General features: G+C 43.4%; 1 protein-coding gene across 1 annotated transcript in view; it reads left to right on the top strand.

Moving 5' to 3' along the window:
* Positions 1-21,495, top strand: part of creb3l2 (cAMP responsive element binding protein 3-like 2) — a 94,259-nt gene that overhangs the window by 43,482 nt on the left and 29,282 nt on the right. The window contains exon 4 of the mRNA XM_060840014.1: positions 16,842-16,929. Coding sequence (XP_060695997.1) covers positions 16,842-16,929 — 88 coding nt within the window. The remainder of the gene's footprint in view (positions 1-16,841; positions 16,930-21,495) is intronic.

Consider the following 21,495-nt stretch of genomic DNA (forward strand, 5'->3'; position numbering starts at 1 on the left):
GCTATTCTTGTACGGTTACAACATTAGCATCTACATAACCCAAGCAGTTTTCTATTTGTCATGTCCTTTGCACAAAAGTAGGACAAATCCAACCTGGCCAATTAATTCCCCCTCGGTCCACTCTTATCCATCAGCAGATGAAGGGCTCATCAACAGTGCAGTCAGGCAAAATGTGCAAAGGAATAATGTGCTTTCTGATAGTCAGTTTGGATTCTACTGCAACATTACAGCTTTGTTCAAACATGGGCAAAGGAGCTAAACGCCAGTTGACAGGATAAATGCTGGGAGGAGCCATACCTAACAAAGAATAAGATGTTTGTGTTTGTTGGATGTCAGTTATCTCATGCTCAGCACAAGTTTGCAGCAGAACCTCAAGGTCAATGTCCAACCATCTTTTTGGTGAAATAAACAATGATTAGATTACTTACAGTGTGGAAACAGGCCCTTTGGCCCAACAAGTCCACACCGACCCGCTGAAGCGCAACCCACCCAGACCCATTCCCCTACATTTACCCCTTCACCTAACACTACAGGCAATTTAGCATGGCCAATTCACCTAACCTGCACATCTTTGGACTGTGGGAGGGAACCAGAGCACCCGGAGGAAACCCACACAGACACGGGGAGAATGTGCAAACTCCACACAGACAGTCGCCTGAGGTGGGAATTGAACCCATGTCTCTGGCACTGTGAGGCAACAGTGCCACAGTGCCGCCCACCTACCTTTTGATTACACAATGTTCAGTTTCAAGTGCGGTTTCTCAGATACTGAAAGAGCTTGTGTTTGTATGCAGCAAGACCAAGATGACAACAAGGTTTAGATTGATGTGTGGCATAAATGTCGCTTATCACTTTAGTGCCAGCCAATGCCCATCTCCAACAAGGAAGAATCTGACCATCACCGATGTTCAAATTACATTACCATCAATGAATCTCCATAAATCAGGAGTGTGATGGAATACTCATAATAGGGTCAAGTTGACAAATTGATGAGGATTTTAGGAAGACAGGACTGTAGCCATTAATTTCTTATACACAATGGAGAAAAAAATTAAGTGTAACAGCCGCTCTAATGAGTTACAAAATACTTTCAAACTTTGTACAGATTACAGCATGCAGATTGCAATTCCCATATCGTCATATTATTTTTGTTTCCTACAGTCTTTCATAGGCATTGTCTGTTCTTCACCCAAGGCCTCAGATAGTGTGGCCTTTTACACAAGTAGCCTTGATTGTCTGAATGTCTTGTTTGTTCTTCATTTCTCTGTACATCTGTGGTTCCCATATGCTTTTCATATTACTGTCTAGACAGCTAACGCTTAATCCTTACCTCCTTTAACTCCCCACTTGCCTGGATGAATGCAGTTCCATCAGCACTGAAGAGGCTTGACATCAGCCAGGACAAAGCAGCCCCCTTCAGAATGGATAAATTGTGATAGGCTGAATGGGCTTTCTAACCTGTATGGTTTCATGTTCTCGGGAGTAGATTCCTTTTGCCATTTTAATTTCAGTCTCTGACCACTAGGTGGTGATGCATCATATTTTCCCTCCAAGTTCACTTTAAAATGCAGCTGAAAGATGTAACATTAACACAACATTACCATCTTCCTGCTTGAACACTCTTGGATCATGAGAATTGAAGCATTAAAGTAACATAAAAAAATTAAAACAAAATACACTGCAACAATGCATCAAGGCTCCTTCCAAATCTGTGACTTCTCCCAACTAGATGGAAAAGGGCAGCGCACACATGGGAACATAACCACCTACAAATTCCCCTCCAAGTCTCAACCTCTTGACTTGGAAATGTATCACTCTTCCTTTACTATCGCTGGGTTAAAGTCATGGGACTCTTCCTGACAGGACTGTAGGCATTCCTACAGCCCAAGGACTATGATGGCTTAAAAAGTAATCACACCACTATCATCTCTAGGGTAACTAGGGATGCACAATAAATTATGCCCCACGTGCCAGGAACAATGTTTTGTTTATAAATTGTATACATTTGCCAAACTCTGGCACTAGATTTAATAATAGGAGCTTACAAATTACAAATGAAACTAAGTACAATATGTAAGTGAGCCAAAGAATAAAAGAGAACTTTTATTGCGGGTACTTTGAACTAAGAATGAAGAAAAGGAGGAAAATGTTATATGGAATAAGGGTGCTGTCACTGATCCTCTTTTGCCTATACTTTGTCTTGAGCCTGACATTATTAAAGGTAAAGAATACACTATTTTCAAGAAGTGCTTGTCTTGCTTAACAAGGTGGTTTATTGCATGGTACTGATATGTATGAATACATTACTAGTCTAACATGGTTACTAGGACACTCAGAATTTGTGTAGAATATGTCACAGGGGCAGGATGATGGCTCAGTGGTTAGCACTGCTACAGGGACCCCGGTTCGATTCCACTGTCGGCTGACTTCTATGTGGAATTTGCACGTTCTCCCTGTGTCTACATGAGTTTCCTTTGGGTGGTCTAGTTTCCTCCCATGGTCCAAACGATGCATTGGTTAGATGGATTGGCCATGCTAAATTGCCTATTGTGTACTGGGATGTGCAGGCTAGGTGGATTAACCATGGGAAATGCAGGGTTACAGGGATAGTTTGTGGAGGAGGGGCGGGGTTTTTTGGAAGATACTCTTCGGAAGATTAACTCCTTCAGAACCATTACCTTATGTGAAACATGAAAGGCTGTACAGAGAAAGATTAAATTTAGTGACAGGGATCTGAATTATGGACAAAACTGGGACTAGACTTTTCCCCCCGAGCAGAATGCATCTCATAGTAGCCTCAGTGTGCAGTACAGATTGTGGGAGGCAGAGAATGTTATGAAATGTTACCTTAGACCATTCCATAACATTATGTAGTCAATAGAATAAAGACAGACCAATTCAAAAAGTAAATAACCTTGGGACCGACATGAAGAACTTCCTGCAGACAATGATCAGCAAATGGACATCCAGACAGATGCCAAAAGAGTTTTATGTTGTTACTGGGAACTATTCAGAATGGATAAATTGTGCTAAGCTAAATGGGCGTTCTAACTGAAATAACTCCACAGCGGCCGGTATCCTGTGACGAAGTCACCCTTTATTTACATGTGGAGAGTCCTTGACACTGACCCAGCTCCCAATAGGGGAGCTCATCTTCTATGAAGTCCACCTACCTGACCTCATTACAGCCACTACACTAATCTGTCAGGATTTTGTGGTCAAGGGAGTAGACTGCTTTTGCCATTTAATTTCAGTTGCTGACCACTAGGTGGTGATGCATCATATTTTCCCTGCATGATAATTTGAAATGCTTTCTAAAAATATGTTTGTCTCTGTAAATTTCTAATATTTAAAAGGAAGATATCAACATTTTTTTAAAATTTGAAAATCATACACAATCATAGATGTATCTAACACATTTTTAGTACCTTTGTTTAACTTTTAATTGAAGGTTTTGGTATGAACTAGAGGCTTTTTTTGTCCAAGGCTATGACAGTTTGGGCATATGTTCATTCTCCCAAGGTGCCTCAATACGATTTAAGTTCACCAGTTTTATTTTCAGACTAACAAATTATTTTTGATTTTCAAAACACTTTAAGTAAATATTTTTAAAAAAATCATTGTTTTGCTTCAGAGTCATAGAGATGTACAGCATGGAAACAGACCCTTCGGTCCAACCCATCCATGCTGACCAGATATCCCAACCCAATCTAGTCCCACCTGCCAACACCCGGCCCATGTCCCTCCAAACCCTTCCTATTTATATACCCATCCAAATGACTATTAAATGTTGCAATTGTACCAGCCTCCACCACATCCTCTGGCAGCTCATTCCATACACGTACCAAGCTCTGCGTGAAAAAGTTGCCCCTTAGGTCTCTTTTATATTTTTCCCTTCTCATCCTATACCTATGCCCTCGAGTTCTGGACTCCCCGAACCCAGAGAAAAGACTTTGTCTATTTATCCTATCTATGCCCCTCATAATTTTGTAAACCTCTATAAGGTCATCCCTTAGCCTCCGATGCTCCAGGGAAAACAGCCCCAGCCTGTTCAGCCTCTCCCTGTAGCTCAGATCCTCCAACCCTGGCAACATCCTTGTAAATCTTTTCCGAACCCTTTCAAGTTTCACAACATCTTTCCGACAGGAAGGAGACCAGAATTGCACGCAATATTCCAACAGTGGCCTAAGCAATATCCTGTACAGTCGCAACATAACCTCCCAACTCCTGTACTCAATACTCTGACCAATAAAGGAAAGCATACCAAACGCCGCCTTCACTATCCTATCTACCTGCGACTCCACTTTCAAGGAGCTATGAACCTGCACTCCAAGGTCTCTTTGTTCAGCAACACTCCCTTGGACCTTACCATTAAGTATATAAGTCCTGCTAAGATTTGCTTTCCCAACATGCAGCACCTCGCATTTATAAACTCCATCTGCCACTTCTCAGCCCATTGGCCCATCTGGTCCAGATCCTGTTATAATCTGAGATAACCCTCTTTGCTATCCACTACACCTCCAATTTTGGTGTCATCTGCAAACTTACTAACTGTATCTCTTATGCTCGCATCTAAATCATTTATGTAAATGACAAAAAGTAGAGGCCCCAGCACCGATCCTTGTGACATTCCACTGGTCACAGGCCTCCAGTCTGAAAACAACCCTCCACCACCACCATCTGTCTTCTACCTTTGAGCCAGTTCTGTATCCAAATGGCTAGTTCTCCCTGTATTCCATGAGATGTAGCCTTGCTAACCAGTCTCCCATGGGGAACCTTGTCGAACACCTTACTGAAGTCCATATAGATCACATCTACTGCTCTGCTCTCATCAATCTTCTTTGTTACTTCTTCAAAAAACTCAATCAAGTTTGTGAGACATGATTTCCCACACACAAAGCCATGTTGACTATCCTGAATCAGTCCTTGCCTTTCCAAATACATGTACATCCTGTCCTTCAGGATTCCCTCCGACAACATGCCCACCACCGAGGTCAGGCTCACTGGTCTATAGTTCCTTGGCTCGTCTTTACCAGCCTTCTTAAACAGTGGCACCACGTTTGCCAATCTCCAGTCTTCCAGCACCTCACCTGTTAGTATCGATGATACAAATATCTCAACAAGAGGCCCAGCAACCACTCCTCTAGCTTCCTGCAGAGTTCTCGGGTACACCTGATCAGGTCCTGGGGATTTATCCACCTTTAACCATTTCAAGGCATCCAGCACTTCGTCCTCTGTAATCTGGACATTTTGCAAGATGTCACCATCTATTTCCCTACAGTCTATATCTTCTATATCCTTTTCCACAGTAAATACTGATGTAAAATATTCATTTAGTATCTCCCCCATGAGCATCACTTTCTGGGACAGTATTTATTGTCCGTCCCTAGTTGCCCTTCAGAAGCTGGTGGTGAGCTGCTTTGTTGAACTCTAAGTGCTATTGGTTGACAACGGTGTCCTGTAGGAAAAAATTCCAGGATTTTGAGTCAATGGCATCAGGATGATGAGTGGCTTGGAAGGGAACTTGAAGTAGTGATGTTCCCATGAATTTTTCTGGATGGAGTGGTCACAGGTTTGGAAGGTGCTCTCTGAGGATGTTTCAGATTTTTCAGCTGGCAGTGCATAAAATTGATTAACAGAATATTTACACTGTTTAATTATTTAAAGATTCTGTGAGACCATCACATTTAATTTTACCAAGGCTCTCTGCATGAGAGATGCAGCTAGAATAGTAACTGTTGATTGCTCATCTATTATCAGTTGTGTTTTGACCAGAAGACGTAGAAGCAGCAGTAGGCTATTCACCCCACTGAGTCTGTTTTGCCATTCAATGAGATCATCAATGATTTGACAACCCCTTGCTCTATTTGCTTGCCTTTTCGCTGTAACCCTTGATTTCAATTACTGATTAAAGATCTGTTTGTCTCAGTCTTGAATATACTTAGCAATTAACCTTCTATAACCCTCTGAATTTCACAGGTTTCTGTGCGAGAAGAAATTTCTCATATGTCTTAACTGAGCAACCCTTACTTGGAGTTTAAGTTGTCTGGTCTGAGAAACTCCCACAAGGGGAAACAGTTTATGTGCATCTTCAGTATCAAATCCTCTTAGAATCTTGTATGTATCGGTAACCTCTCCTCACTCTTCTAAACTTCAGTGAATACAAATTCAACGTCTCGTCATAAGATTGTTCCTCTTCCCTCCCCCCCACTGTCTCGCAGACGTTCACGCACATACACTTTGTTGCACTCTCTCTCGTGCTGTCACTCTCTCTCATAATTTTAGATGAACTGCACTTGAGGGTTGAAATCTTTGTAACAAATGTTATGTTCTTTAGGAGATACTCCCTCACATGTAGTGTAGTTGGTGACTCCTGGTTGTCGTATTTCCGCCCCCCACCACCACCAAAGACTGGAGAGCACATTACTGTTCAGTACCCATTTATAATATGGTTCTGGAATCATTAAAAAATTTTTCTCAATGTTGTCAAAATTTGAGACCAGGCACAAGACATTTTTAAAGTTACGATATTTTTTGACCAAACACTAATGTTTATCATTGAGCACAGCCGTGAAAGGGTAACCGAACTTGGTGTAAGCAAGGGCATAAACAGCTCTGTTTAAGGTGTTGATGAGTTTAAACCGAATAGAATGTGAAAGATCAACCAGGAATGTGTTGGACTAGTCAAACCAAGAGAAATAAATGGGGAAGCAGGAGACAACAGCTTTGCTGCACTTTGAGATCGCCACTGATGATGTTACCTAGCCAGGTAATGAAACCTCTGGATATTAAACCTACACCCTAGACATAAATGAGGCTTCAACAGTGAAATTGGCTGGTGTGCTGGATGTTGGGTTTCTTACCTAGCTGAAAATAAGCAGTTACAGAGATGGCATATAAAGAAGGAACCTTTATATTGTTCTAGAAACAGTTATTCCTTTCTTGCCTTTCCTATTTTATCAGGTAGGATATAAATAGTTGAAATCCCTGTCATTTCAAGGTCTTTTTCGGGGCTTTCTTGTCTACAGAAATATCTTTATGTCCTCTCCAGCTGTCTAGTAAATCTATTAAAATCAATAATTATCCTCTTTTCATTTAACTAGCCTTGACCTCAAGGTACAATCTATGCTGCAAAGCACTTATATTAATTTCTATTAGTGTAATGCTCTCTCTTACATTGCTGCTCCAACTAGTTTCCTGTGTTTTTTTTCCCTTCTATAAGTAAATTCTGATGGTTTGATCTGTCAAAGTCCTGATTTAGCCATCTATTTTCCATTCCTGTTGTATTACGTTTATCCTTCAGGATTATATTTCCCATTCTACACACTTGCTTTATATATAACTATAGATTTATATCTTATCCTCTATCTTATTGGTCGATCGGTCACCACATTTTAACTCTATACTCCAACAAAGGGATCATCCACCCAAAATATTCTCCTCTGAAGCTACTTCACTTTGTCAAAGGCTTGAAATCAGGGAGGAGCTGTGATAGAATTGAACAAATTGGCAGAGAGAGAAAGGAGATATTAGTAGTTTTAGAAGGTTTAAAAGTGGATAAATTCCAAGGCCCAAAAGAGGTCTATCCCAGGCTGCTCTTGGAGTCAAGGGTGGAGATTGTAGGGCTCTGACATTAATTTTAAAATCCTGTTCGGCCAGAGAAGGGGTGTCACAGAACTGGAAGATATCTAATATGCCATTTATTACTCAAGAAGTGTGGTCGGGATAAATTAGAAAACTGTAGGCCAATGAATCCAACATGGGGAAAAAAATTCCGAAGGACAGAATATCTCTAATTGGAGAGGCAAAGACTAACCACGAATAGTCAGCATGGCTTTCTAAAGAGGAGATCATTTCTAACAAATTCGATTGTTCTTTTTTGAGGAGGTGCCTAGTGTACATATGAGGGTGATACAGTTGATGTCGTCTATGTGAACTTCGGTCAAGCTTTCTTCCAAGTTTCGAATGGCAAACTTGTTAACAAGCTCAGACCCCATGGAATCCAGGGCAGTTTGGTAAATTTGAATCCACACTCGGCGTTGTGGCAGGAAGCAGAGGGTGGTGGCCAAAGGCTACTTTTTTTTGACTGTAGGCCTGTGACCGGTGACCTACCACAGGGTTCAGTGCTGGGTCCCTTTGTTCTTTTTTGTGTACATAAGTGAGCTAGACATGAACATAGGACATATAATTAGTACATTTGCAGATGACACAAATATTGTGTGGTCATTTGCAGGAGAAAAGAATTTATGCTACAAGATAGAATTTGGTTGGTCAGATGGGCTGAACAGCGACAAATGGAATTTAATCCTGAAAAGTGAGATGTTACATGTTATGGACATTGACAGGGCAACGACATGCACATTGTATTTTGTACGGTTCTCCATTCAGAGGATCAAAGGGGCCTTGTTCTGCTTGTCCATAGATCCTTGAAATATGGGTGTCACTGGCTAGTCCAGCATTTATTGCCCGTCCCTAATTGCCCAGAAAGTAGTTAAGCATCAACCGTGTTGTTGCAGGCCTGGAGTCACTTTAATGCCAGACTGGGTAAGGATGATAGATTTTCTTCGCTAGATAACATTAGTGAATCAGATTTTGTTTTGCAATAATTGATAATTTACAGTGCTTCTTTTTAAGCTTAGCCTTTTTATTGATTTGGAAGATTTCCAATAAAGGAAGATGGAGAATGTGGGGAAATAAATAGCGACATCTTGAAAAAATGACCATGTTATAAAGGAGCTGTTGCTGGACATCTTAAAATGCATGAAGTTGAATAAACTCCCAGGACCTGAATCAGGTGTATCCTAGCTCTGTGGGAAGCTAGTGAAGTGATTGCTGGGCCCCTTGCTGAGATATTTATATCATCGATAGCCACAGATGAAGTGTCGGAAGACTGGAGGCTGCCTAGCATGCTGCCACTATCTAAGAAAGTTGGTAAGGAAAAGCCAGGGAACTATAGACCGGTGAGCCTGACATTAGTGGTAGGCAAATTGTTGGAAGGAATCCTGAGGAACAGGATTTACATGTATTTGGAAAGGCAAGGACTGAGTAAAGGATAGTCAACATGGCTTGGTGCGTGGGGAATCATGTCTTCCTAACTTGATTGAGTTTTTTGAAGAAGTAACAAAGGATTGATGAGGTTAGAGTGGTGGACATGATCTATACACACATCGGTAAGATGTTTGACAAGGTTCCGCATGGAAGACTGGTTAGCAAGGTTAGATCATATGGAAGACAGGGAGAACTAACCATTTGGATACAGAACTGGCTCAAAGCTGGAAGACAGAGGGTGGTGGTGGAGGTTTGCTTTTCAGACTGGAGGCCTGTGACCAGTGGAGTGCCCCAAGGATCGGTGCTACATCCACTGCTTTTCATCATTTATATAAATGACTTGGATCTGAACATCGGAGGTATAGTTTGCAGATTACACCAAAATTGGAGATGTAGTGTACAGCAAAGAGGGTTACCTCAGAGTACAGCAGGATCTTGATCAGGAGACAGTAAGGACAACGTTTCCTGGAAGGCAGTCAATTGATGTGAAGCTGGAAAAGTACACAATTCAGGCATCATTCGAGGAGCAGAAAAGTCAACACTTAAGGCCAAAACCCTTCTTCAGGACTAGGGAGGGAAGTCCAGACATAAATAGAGGGGGGGGGGGTGCTGGGGATAGAGTAGTTGGGATGGTGATAGGTAGATGCAGGTGGGGGGGTTATTGTGATTGGTCAGTGGGGAAGGTTGAAGCAGATAGGTGAGTAGGAAGATGGACAGGACAGGGAGACAAGGAACGAGGGTGGGGCTAGACATGAGATAAGGCTAGGGATGGAGGGATTTTGAAGCTGGTTAAGTCAATATTGGGGCCATTGGGTTGTGAGCTCCTGAAGTTAAACATCAGGTGGTGTTCCTCCAGTTTACGTTTGGCCTCACTCTGGCAGTGGGAGGGGCCAAGGATGGGTATGTCATCAAGGAGTGGGAGGTGGAGTGGATGGCAACCAGAAGATCATGCAGAGCACAGATGCTGTGCAAACTGTTCCCTGAGTCTCTCCGATATAGAGGGGATCACATCAGGAGCAATGGATACAGTAGGTCAGTTTGGACAAAGTGCAGGTGAATCTCTACTGGATCTGGAAGGATTGCGTGGGGCCTTGGAGGGAGGTGTCAGGGCAGGTGTTGCATGTCTAGTGGTTGCAGGGAAAGATACTGGGTGTGGTGGAGACATTAGCGGGGAGCATAGAGTTGGCAAGGGAGTCGTGGAGTGAACGGTCCCTGCGGAAAGCGGACGAGTTAGGGAAGGAAATAAAGTTTTGGTGGTGGGGTCTGATTATAGGCAGTGTAAATGTCAGAGAATGATGTGTTGGTTTCAAAGGTTGGTGGGGTGGTACGTGATGACTAAGAGGACTCTGTCCTTATTGTTGTTGGGGGGAGGGGGTTTGAGGGTAGAAGTGCGGGAAATGGGGCAGATGCGGTTGAGGGCATCCTTAATTACTGAGGAGAAGAAACTATAAAATAGGAGGATATCTGGGATGTCCTGGAGTAGAATGCCTCATCCTGGAAGCAGATGTGGCAGAGGCGGAGTAATTGAGAGTATGGGATAGCATCTTTGCAGGAAGATGAGTGAGAGCAGGTGTAATCGAGGTAGTTGTGCGAGTCAGTGGGTTTGAAATAGATGTGACTGGTGAATCGGTTTCCAGAGATTGAGACGGAGAGATAAGTGTTGAAAATGGTCCAGGCGAGTAGGCCACTTTTGATCAGATGGGCCAATGGGCCAGGAGTGGCAGACAGAGTTTAATTTGGATAAATGTGGGGTGCTGCATTTTGGAAAGACAAATCAGGGCAGGACTTATACACTTATTGGTCAGGTCCTGGGGAATATTGCAGAGCAAGGTTCACAGTTACTTAAAAGTGGAGTCTCTGGTAGGATAGTGAAGAAGATGAGTGCATTGAACCCATGTCCCCAAGACATTAGCCTCTGGTTCAGGATTGATCCAGTGACTTTACAACTGGGGCAATACTCCATCTCGGGATAAGAAGGCATGTGGGATACATGTCTTTGTTAGGCAAGGCACTGAGGTTGCAATGGAACTGTATATAAGAGTAGTTAGGTCACAGCTGGAGTAGTGTGTACAGTTCTGTTTGGTTCCAGAGGAAGGATGTCATGTACTAGAAAACATTCACCAGAATGTGGCCTGGACTGGAGTGATTTGACTATGAAATAGATAGTCTGTGGTTGTTTTCCTTTGCACATCTTGATCAGATCCACCCCTCAGCCTTTTCTACTCAAAGTTCTGAGGGGCATAGATAGGCTAAATGGGGATAACTTTTCTCCACATGGTAGAGAAGTCAGTAACCACGTATAGTTTGAAGGTAAGGAGCGGGACTTTTGATGTGGGAACCCTCAAAGCATTTAAGAAGTACAACACTAATGAACACATGAAATGCTATAGACATAAGGACATGGACATTAGACTGGATGGAAGTTTGATGACTGCTGCAGACACAGTGGGATCAGAGCTCCTTTCCCTGCTGTAAAGAAAACTCATGTTTGATCTTCTAATGTTATCAACATTCAGAGTACCTGAAATTTTCTCCAGTTAAGCTGATTACCACTCTCAGCTTTCTCTTGGAATTGAAATGCAACTTTAAATCCCCTGCTAGGCTACACTTCTACAAATAACATGTTTCCCCTATTTTGAGAGTCACTGAACCATGGTTAATACTGTGATTTTACTACTGACTAGAGTGAGGAGGCAGGTATGGAACCCGTACTGTCTGTTATTCTGAACCACACATAGTCATCTAGCCAACCAAGCTAACTGCCTATTTACTCTCTCCATACTATTCGGAGTTTTGAACACCTCGATTATATCGACCTTAACCTTCTCTACTTTTCAGTATGACAAGCCCAGCTTCTCCCCTCTCTCCACAGAATTGAAACCCTTCTCTCAGGTACTATTCTAGTAAATCTTCTCCTTATCGGTGCCAGCATTTATGTGCAAGTACTGCTTGGTTTCTAAGTTCTAACTTCCTTAAATGTTTGTGTGAAAACGGAGTACTTTTCAGGCCAAATGTCAGGGAGCTGACTTTTCCATGGGTCATATTTTTGAAGCATTGACAGTCTGATTTGGGCCTAAAAAATTACTCAATTCAATAAAATAAAAGCAAAATCACAAAAAAATACACCTGATAAATATATTATGGTAATATGACTGAAATGTACATACGGTTTCAGGGAGAGACGTGTGGGTCCAAGACTACTATTTTGATGAGTTTTGAGGAAGATTGTACCTCAGGTTCTGAATGTAGGTTTGTTCACTGAGCTGGAAGGTTCATTTTCAAACATTTTGTCACCATACTAGTTAGCATCTTTGGTGAGCCTCTGGACAAAGCACTGCTGATGATTCCTGCTTTCTATTTGTATGTTTGGGTTTCCTTGGGTTGGTGATGTCATTTCCTATGGTGATGGCATTTCCTGTTCTTTTTCTCAGGGAGTGTTAGATGGGGTTTAACTCAATGTGTTTGTTGATAGAGTTCCGGTTGGAATGCCATGCTTTAGGAATTCTTTTGCGCGTCTCTGTTTGGCTTATCTTAGGATGGATGTGTTGTCCCAGTCGAAGTGGTATCCTTCCTCATCTGTATGTAAGGATACTAGTGAGAGAGGGTACTGTTGTTTTGTGGCTAGTTGATGTTGATGTTCATGTATCCTGGTGGCTAGTTTTCTGCCTGTTTGTCCAATGACTGTCAGACTACTCAGACCCCTTGGCATCATGGTAGCCCACAAACCCACTAAAACAGCAGTTAATGAACATGAAAGATCCTATATAGAAAACGAGCAAAATTGAAGTCATTTACAAAATATCATTCAAGGACTGTAACAAATACTACTATAACATCAGTGCTTCACTGGAAGCTCACTGATGATGTTACCGACTATGGTGATGAAACATCTGAAAACTAATCTTCCAGCTCAGCGAGCTAACTTGCATCCAGCATTCAAAGCAGTTCGGTGAGGGTTTATTTGGTTTATCTGGAATGAGTGGATTGCTTTCTGCAGAAAGGCTAGACCAGTATCCTGTGAAGTTTAGAGTCTGAGGTGACTTCATTGAAACATGTAAGATCCTGAGGGTACTTGACTGGGTAGATATAAAAAGGAGATTTCCTGTGGTGGGAGAATAAAGAACTACAGGTCAGATTTAAAAATAGGGAGATGCTCATTTAAAACAAATGATTTTTTTTCTTTCAGACAGTTCAGTGCCTTTGGAATTTGCTTCCTCCAAAAAAGGAAGTGGCTACAGATTCTTGATTACCAAAGGGATGAAAAATTATCAGAGATATGCAGAAAAATAGAATTAAGGTTAAAATGCAATTAGCTATGATCTTGTTGAATGGCAGAGGCTTGAAGGGCCGAGTGGCCTATACTTGTTCCTTGTTCGTGTGTTCCCAATAAAATATAAATATCATAACTTAGGCATCACCATTCTACACCATCCTTAATTCTAACAAACACATATTTGATATTTCACGTTATAACAGCGATCCTTTAACAATATTGGGATCTAGTTCAATCCATGTACCTGTGGCCTTGGTGATGTCATTTCCTATGGTGATGGCATTTCCTGTTCTTTTTCTCAGGGAGTGTTAGATGGGGTTTAACTCAATGTGTTTGTTGATAGAGTTCCGGTTGGAATGCCATGCTTTAGGAATTCTTTTGCGCGTCTCTGTTTGGCTTATCTTAGGATGGATGTGTTGTCCCAGTCGAAGTGGTATCCTTCCTCATCTGTATGTAAGGATACTAGTGAGAGAGGGTACTGTTGTTTTGTGGCTAGTTGATGTTGATGTTCATGTATCCTGGTGGCTAGTTTTCTAGACAATCAATCCAGAGGCCCGGGGAATTTGCTGGGAACCCCGATTCCAACCCTGCCATTATCAAATTTGAATTCAATAGAAATGGGGGGTGTAGTGTCTAATGATGACAATTGTTGTTTTTGAATCTAGGTTGTTAATGTCCTTTGGGAAGGAAACTGCCAGCCTTACCTGGTCTGACTTATATGGGACTCCAAGTCCACAACAATGTGGTTGACTCTTAATTGCATTCTGGGGCAATTAAGGATGGGCAGTGATGCCCATGACCAATGAATGAATCTCTTTTCTTAAAAAAAAGACACTTGATGTTAGTGACGGTGCTCTCCCATTTCCATCTTTAGTGAATGTTTTCTTGCCTTCCAATATCCAGTGTTTCCACATCCTTTTAGATACTGCCTTTTATACACCTTTTATATACACAGAGTCAATGAAGGGTGCTGCCGGAAAAAGCACAGCAGGTCACACAGCATCAGAGGAGCAGGGGAGTCGACATTTCAAGTTGGAACCTTTCACCCGACCTGAAACATTGACTCCCCTACTCCTCTGACACTGCTTGACCTGCTGTGCTTTTTCCAGCTCCACATGTTATCGACTCTGAGTTTCCAGCATTGTAGTCCTAACTATCTCCTATTTATATATACTGTCAAGAGGCTGAATAATATTTGAGACTGCCAGGGATTACTGTCACTTTGTTTGTTGACCTTGCACCACAGACTGCACAATTGACAAGGTGGGATTTGTACATACCCCATATGAGCAAACCTTTTTCTTCATTCGTGGTCTTTAGTCCATTTCTCATGATCATCTTCATCCATTCATCTTTCACAGGATCATGACTGGCAGCACCTTTTCTGACATTTTCTTCGGGATCTTTTCTGTTTGACTATCACTGACAGGTTTAGTTTTGTACCAACTGTCATACAAGAAGGAATGATTGTGAACTGTTTTCTCATAGACTATCATGTTTGCACCAGCATTGGTAACAGCCTTGTTTGCTGAGTCATTGATGTTTCATCCTTCAGCCAATCAATTCACATTGTTTTCTAAGCTTTGTATGACTGAACAGTGGAATTTATCAATGAGATCAGGTCGCAGATGCTGTGACTTTCAGTCTTCTGATTACATCTTTTTGAGTATCTTTTGCTGGTTCTGACCTGAAGCTGAGCTAGAATTCCGAAAGACCATCTTTATTCCCACTTCTCTGAGGACACAGTCTGATGCGTATGACACTCGTTAAGCAATTCTGCCAATTAATTCTCCAATTTAAGTTGTGCTGCATACAAGTTCTTTCTCAAAGGCATTTGGTACCTATAGTCTTGTTGATTGACTGGGAGATTGTCACTGGAATTGGCAGGGGGAAATCTAAAGGTTCCTGCAAGTTGCGTTAAAATTAATGAACAATGTTAATTACCAGTGTTTTGGACCAGACCAGACTCCCTCAAAATATTTTAAGAAGGTAGCCTAGACCCTAAACCTTTGTTTATTTTAAAGGAAACTGTCAAGTGTTATGTTCCAAATACAGTTTGATTGTTCAAAACTACTTGACGTTAAGCAAAATATAGTTTATTCAAACACTATAGTTAAAACACAACAAAAGAGAGCGGAACTGGAATAACTTAACTCTATGGAAAAACTTAACACAGCAATAGCTACAGTAGCTATTATTAATCAACTGTTCCAACATACTAACATCCCATAAACACACATTTGGCAAAAGGCAAATTCAGAACCGATTGTCACCCATACAACTCCTGTAGAAGTCAGAGAACCCTAAGCTTGTGGCTGTACCCGATAGAGGGAAAGAATTGCTTCAACCTCTTCAAGACTCCAACAGCAAATGCTGAAAGGTATACTAAAGATCCTGGTTCTATGGGCTGGAGCTTGACCACACTCATTCAGGCTGCTTATATTGTTCTAAATTGTTTGAAAAAACACCCTAGGCGACACAAGTTATTTATCTTATAGATTGTTTGGCATCCATCCCCCAATCTCTCTCTGAAAGAAATAGGCATAAAACACACCTCTTAAAGCTACAGTGTAGTCACACCAGTAAGTAATTAATAATTACAATGCAGATTGATCCCTGAAAATCTAAGGTTGACTTTTACATGAGCAACACAAAAAAAATGTATATTTCTGTACGCTAAAAACTGATTTTCTTGTCCCTGAATCTATAGCATTATATGGTATTTGCAGGTTTCTCAACTGAGATCACCTCTTCACTCTGTCAGAGAGTCATTAAGTCATAGTGATGTACAGCATGGAAACAGACCCTTCGGTCCCTCCCGTCCATGCTGACCAGATATCCCAATCCAATCTAGACCCACCTGCCAGTACCCGGCCCATATCCCTCCAAACCCTTCCTATTCATAAACCATCCAGGTGCATTTTAAATGTTGCAATTGCACGAGCCTCCACCACTTCCTCTGGCAGCTCATTCCATACACCCACTACCCTCTGAGTGAAAAAATTGCCCTTGGGTCTCTTTTTTATATCTTTCCCCTCTCTCCTAAACCTATGCCCTCTTGTTCTGGATTCTCCCACCCCAAGGAAAAGATTTTGTCTATTTATTCTATCCATGCCCCTCATGAGTTTATAAACCTCTATAAGGTCATCCCTCAGCCTCCGAAACTCCAGGGAAAACAGCTCTAGCCTATTCAAATCCTCCTCCCCTGGCAACATCCTTGTAAATCATTTCTTAATCCTTTCAAGTTTCACAACATCTTTCCGATAGGAAAGAGACCAGAATGGCACGCAATGTTCCAACAGTGGCTTAACCCATGTCCTGTACAGCCGCAACATGACCTCCCAACTCCTGTACTCAATACTCTGACCAATGAAAGAAACCATACTAAATCATGCCTTCTTCACGATTTCATGCATATTTTCCAGTAGCTTTAACAATGTCTGAATTTCTGTTCACTGGAGACTGAAAGTTTCTTTTATACTGTGCTTTTTGTGATCAATATTTCACGCTGTTCTTTCAGACTAAAACGTGCACATCGAAGGTTGTTCCAAAGATCAAACTGGAACCTCATGAGGTGGATCAATTCCTCAATCTGGCTCCAAAAGAAGGTGAGATGCATAATTAATAAACTGAGGCATTGTTCCATGCCTTTTGAACTGTAGCAAATACTCAAGTTGTGCTGAGTGGTTAGTCAATTAATTCTTCATGGGAAATCATTCGGACAGTGGAATTTAAAGTTAAATTTGATCAAGTGTAATCTGAAATACTGCACATTGACTGAAGAAAGTACAATACAAAGAATCTTAATGCTACATATTCAAGGTGTATTATAATGATGTGCAGGGACACGAAGCTGTTGCACCAGGGTTTTGCAAAATAAAAATTGGAGGAATGCAAGCCAATCAATTTAGTTTCCCCCATTCACAATGTGTAAAATGTGTCTTAGTCTCTGTGGATGTCATTTTTCTCCAAATGAAGATAACTTCAGCAAACCAAGAAGAATAAAGTCTGTTAAACAAATCCCTGACAAGTGAGATAATCTCAGAATCTAAATATAAATTTGCAGATTTGGATCAGTTGCATTGCAAGCTACTGCTCTCTGTGGACATCACAGAGTCATACAGTTACGCAACATGGAAACAGACCCTCCCGTCGAACTCGTCCATTTTGACCAGATATCCTAACCTAATCTAGTCCCATTTGTCAGCACTTTGACCATATCCCTCTAACCCCTTCCTATTCATATGCCCATCCAGATGCCTTTTAAATGTTTTAATTTTACCAGCCTCCACCACTTCCTCGGGCAGCTCATTCCATACAGCCACTGCCCTTAGTGTGAGAAAGTTGCCCCTTAGGTCCCTTGTAAATTTTTCCCCTCTCACCCAAAAACTATTGCCTCTAATTCTGAGCTCCCCTGCCCAGGGAAAAGGCTTTGTCTATTTACCCTATCCATGCTCCTCATCATTTTATAAACCTGTATAAGGTCACCCCTCAGCCTCCGACGTCCAGTGAAATAGCCACAGACTATTCAACCTCTCCCTATAGCTCAAATCCTCCAATCCTGGCAGCATCCTTGTAAATCTTTTCTAAACCCTTTCAAGTTTCGCAACCTCCTTCCAATGGGAGGGAGACTAGAATTACAGACAATATTCCAAAAGTGGCCTAACTAGTATCCTGTACAACTGCAACATGACCTCCAAATTCCTATACTCGATGCTCTGTCGAATAAAGGAAAGCGTACCAAATGTCGCCTTCATTATCCTACCTAATTGCAACTCCACTTTCAAGGAACTGTGAACCTGCACTCCACCTTACCATTAAGCGTATAAGTCCTGCTCTGATTTGCCTTTCCAAAATGCAGCGCCTCACATTTACCTAAATTAAACTCCACCCACCTTTCCTCAGTCCGTTGAGCCATCTGATCACATGAAGACAAATTCAGGCTTGTTTGTGATAGCTACATGTGAAAGCAGTCGGGCCACATTCATGGATAAGGATCACAAATGCATGATGATCAATCAGCCAAGGTGTAAGAGAGTGATGGATGCTTACTGACTTAGACTATAGTTGCTTGAGCCTTGAGGAAGGGAACAGAACAAAAAATAGATATTTAAACAAGATCAGGAAACCAAAATGAACAGAGATCTCCTGTGCTCATTGTATATTAACTATCTTTATTTGTAGTTGGTGGGGTTTTGGAAAAGTTGACTCCCCAGAGCCTGTCCACCATGTTAAGTCAATGAGTGTGGTGGAATCCTTTCCACTTGCTTAGATGAGTGCAGCTTTAATGACGGTCAGTAAGTTCAATACTGTCCAGAACATTGCAGCCTAATTGATTGGCACTCGATCCATCACCTTAAACATTCACTCCCTCCACCGTGAATGCAGTGGTAGCATTGCAACAACTCACTCAGGTTCCTTCATACCACGTAGAAAAACCAGACCAGCAGATGAGTGGAAAGACCACAATCTACATGTTTTCCTCAAAGCCAGGTGCAATTCTGACTTGGAGATATATCACTGTTCCCTCACTGACACTGGGTCAAAATCCTGGATGTCCCTTCCTCACAGCACTGTGGGTGGACCAATATCTGGCTGAAACTGTTCAAGAACACAGCTCAATGCTACTACCTCAGTGACAATGATGGAGGGACAGTAATTATTAGTCTAGCCACCGACACCCACATTCCATTTTTTTAATATTAGTTCATACGACAGTCTCCATGAATGTTTGCTGGAAATCTTCAAGGTAATATACATTTTAAGTACAGGTTATCTGACATTCCTAACTCCCCCTCACATTACTATTGGGCATGTGGTGGATTATTTTAGGTGTGTACCTAAAATATTATGCAAAAAATTCACTCAGTTGACTTACGACATTTTGATGACCTCTCTGCATTTATTGGGAATGGAAAACTTGTTTCTTTTAGTTTTTTACAAGCCACGTTTCCAGTTTTATATGACGGTTGGCCATGATGGCTGCACTTTCAGTTCTCCTTCATGACTTTATATCCTTCATTTCATCATCAACCATGTTTTCCAGCAGAGTACATGCATCTTATAATGTTCTGTGCAAGAATTATTTTACTCCGTCGTGAAACTCTGTACCTGTGCTCTTATATTTGTAAGGTTTGTTGTTCACTTCTCCTGCACATCTGAAGAGCGTACGAGAGAGAACTTGATTTTTTTAAAACTTGGGATTGCATGACTGTGTGAATTTTTGATTCTGCCCCTCACTGTTTCTAATATCTTCGATAGGACTTTATACTGTGGGGTTCTGCTTTTCACTAAGGCATCTCAATAAATAGGAAAAGCAAGACCTTCCAATCATTTTCTTGTTCATCCCTCTCTCTCTCGCCCCCCCACCCTCTCTCTCGCCCCCCCACCCTCTCTCTCGCCCCCCCACCCTCTCTCTCGCCCCCCCACCCTCTCTCTCTCGCCCCCCCACCCTCTCTCTCGCCCCCCCACCCTCTCTCTCGCCCCCCCACCGCCCCTCTCTTCCCCCCCACCCCCTCTCTTCCCCCCCCACCCTCTCTCTCTCCCTCTCTCTCTCACCCCCACCCCCTCTCTCTCTCACCCCCACCCCCTCTCTCTCGCACCCCCACCCTCCCTCTCTGTCTCCCTCTCTGTCTCCCCCTCTCCCTCTCCCTCTCTCCCTCTCCCTCCCTCTCTCCCCCCACCCCCTCTCTCTCTCTGTCTCTCTCTCTCTCCCCCCCCCACCCTCCCTCCTCTCTCTCTCTCTCCCCCCCCACCCTCCCTCCCCTCTCTCTCTCTCTCCCCCCCACCCTCCCTCCCCCCTCTCTCTCCCCCCCACCCTCCCTCCCCCTCTCTCTCTCTCCCCCCCACCCTCCCTCCTCTCTCTCTCTCTCTCTCTCTCTTCCTCTCTCTCTCTCTCTCTCTCTCTTCCTCTCTCTCTCTCTCTTCCTCTCTCTCTCTCTCTTCCTCTCTCTCTCTCTCTCTCTCTCTCTCTCTCTTCCCCTCTCTCTCTCTCTCTCTCTCTCTCACCCCCACCCCCTCTCTCTCTCACCCCCACCCCCTCTCTCTCTCACCCCCACCCCCTCTCTCTCTCTCTCTCTCTCTCTCTCTCTCTCACCCCCACCCCCTCTCTCTCTCTCTGTCTCTCTCTCTCCCCCCCCACCCTCCCTCCCCTCTCTCTCTCTCCCCCACCCTCCCTCCTCTCTCTCTCTCTCTCTCTCTCTCTCTCTCTCTCTCTCTTCCTCTCTCTCTCTCTCTCTCTCTCTCTCACCCCCACCCCCTCTCTCTCTCTCTGTCTCTCTCTCTCCCCCCCCACCCTCCCTCCCCTCTCTCCCTCTCTCTCTCTCTCTCCCCCCCCACCCTCCCTCCCCTCTCTCCCTCTCTCTCTCTCTCTCTCTCTCTCTCACCCCCACCCCCTCTCTCTCTCACCCCCACCCCCTCTCTCTCTCACCCCCACCCCCTCTCTCTCTCACCCCCACCCCCTCTCTCTCTCTCTCTCTCTCTCTCTCTCTCTCTCTCTCTCTCACCCCCACCCCCTCTCTCTCTCTCTGTCTCTCTCTCTCCCCCCCACCCTCCCTCCCCTCTCTCTCTCTCCCCCCCACCCTCCCTCCCCTCTCTCTCTCTCTCTCCCCCACCCTCCCTCCTCTCTCTCTCTCTCTCTCTCTCTCTCTCTCTCTCTCTCTCTCTCTCTCTCTTCCTCTCTTTCTTTCTCTCTCTCTCTCTCTCTCTCTCTCTCTCTCTCTCTTCCCCCCACCCCCTCTCTCTCTCCCCCCACCCTTCTCTCTCTCTCTCTCTCTCTCTCTCTCTCTCTCTCTCTCTCTCTTCCCCCCCCACTCTCGTTCTTTCTCTCTCTCTCTCCCTCCCTCCCCCCCGCACACACACTCTTCCCTCTTCCACCCCCCCCACACACACGCTCTCCCCTCTGTCCCCCCCAAACTCTCTCTCCCTCTTCTCCCCCCCCCACTGTCTCTCTTCCCCACCCAACTTACACCCTCTCCTCCCCCCCACTCTCTCTTCACTTCACCCCCATTCCCCTCTCTCTCCTTCCCCCCCCCGCCCCTCTCCTTCCTCCCCTCTAACCCTCCCTCTCATGATATTGTATGTGAATTGTGTCGCTGTTGAAATACTGTAAATAGAGTTCAACTCTCTTGCACCTGTCAGGTGGCTCCCTCTGTCCTGGAAACAGCTTATAGTGA

Source organism: Hemiscyllium ocellatum, chromosome 19, assembly GCF_020745735.1.
Source record: "Hemiscyllium ocellatum isolate sHemOce1 chromosome 19, sHemOce1.pat.X.cur, whole genome shotgun sequence".
Lineage (NCBI taxonomy): Eukaryota > Metazoa > Chordata > Chondrichthyes > Orectolobiformes > Hemiscylliidae > Hemiscyllium > Hemiscyllium ocellatum.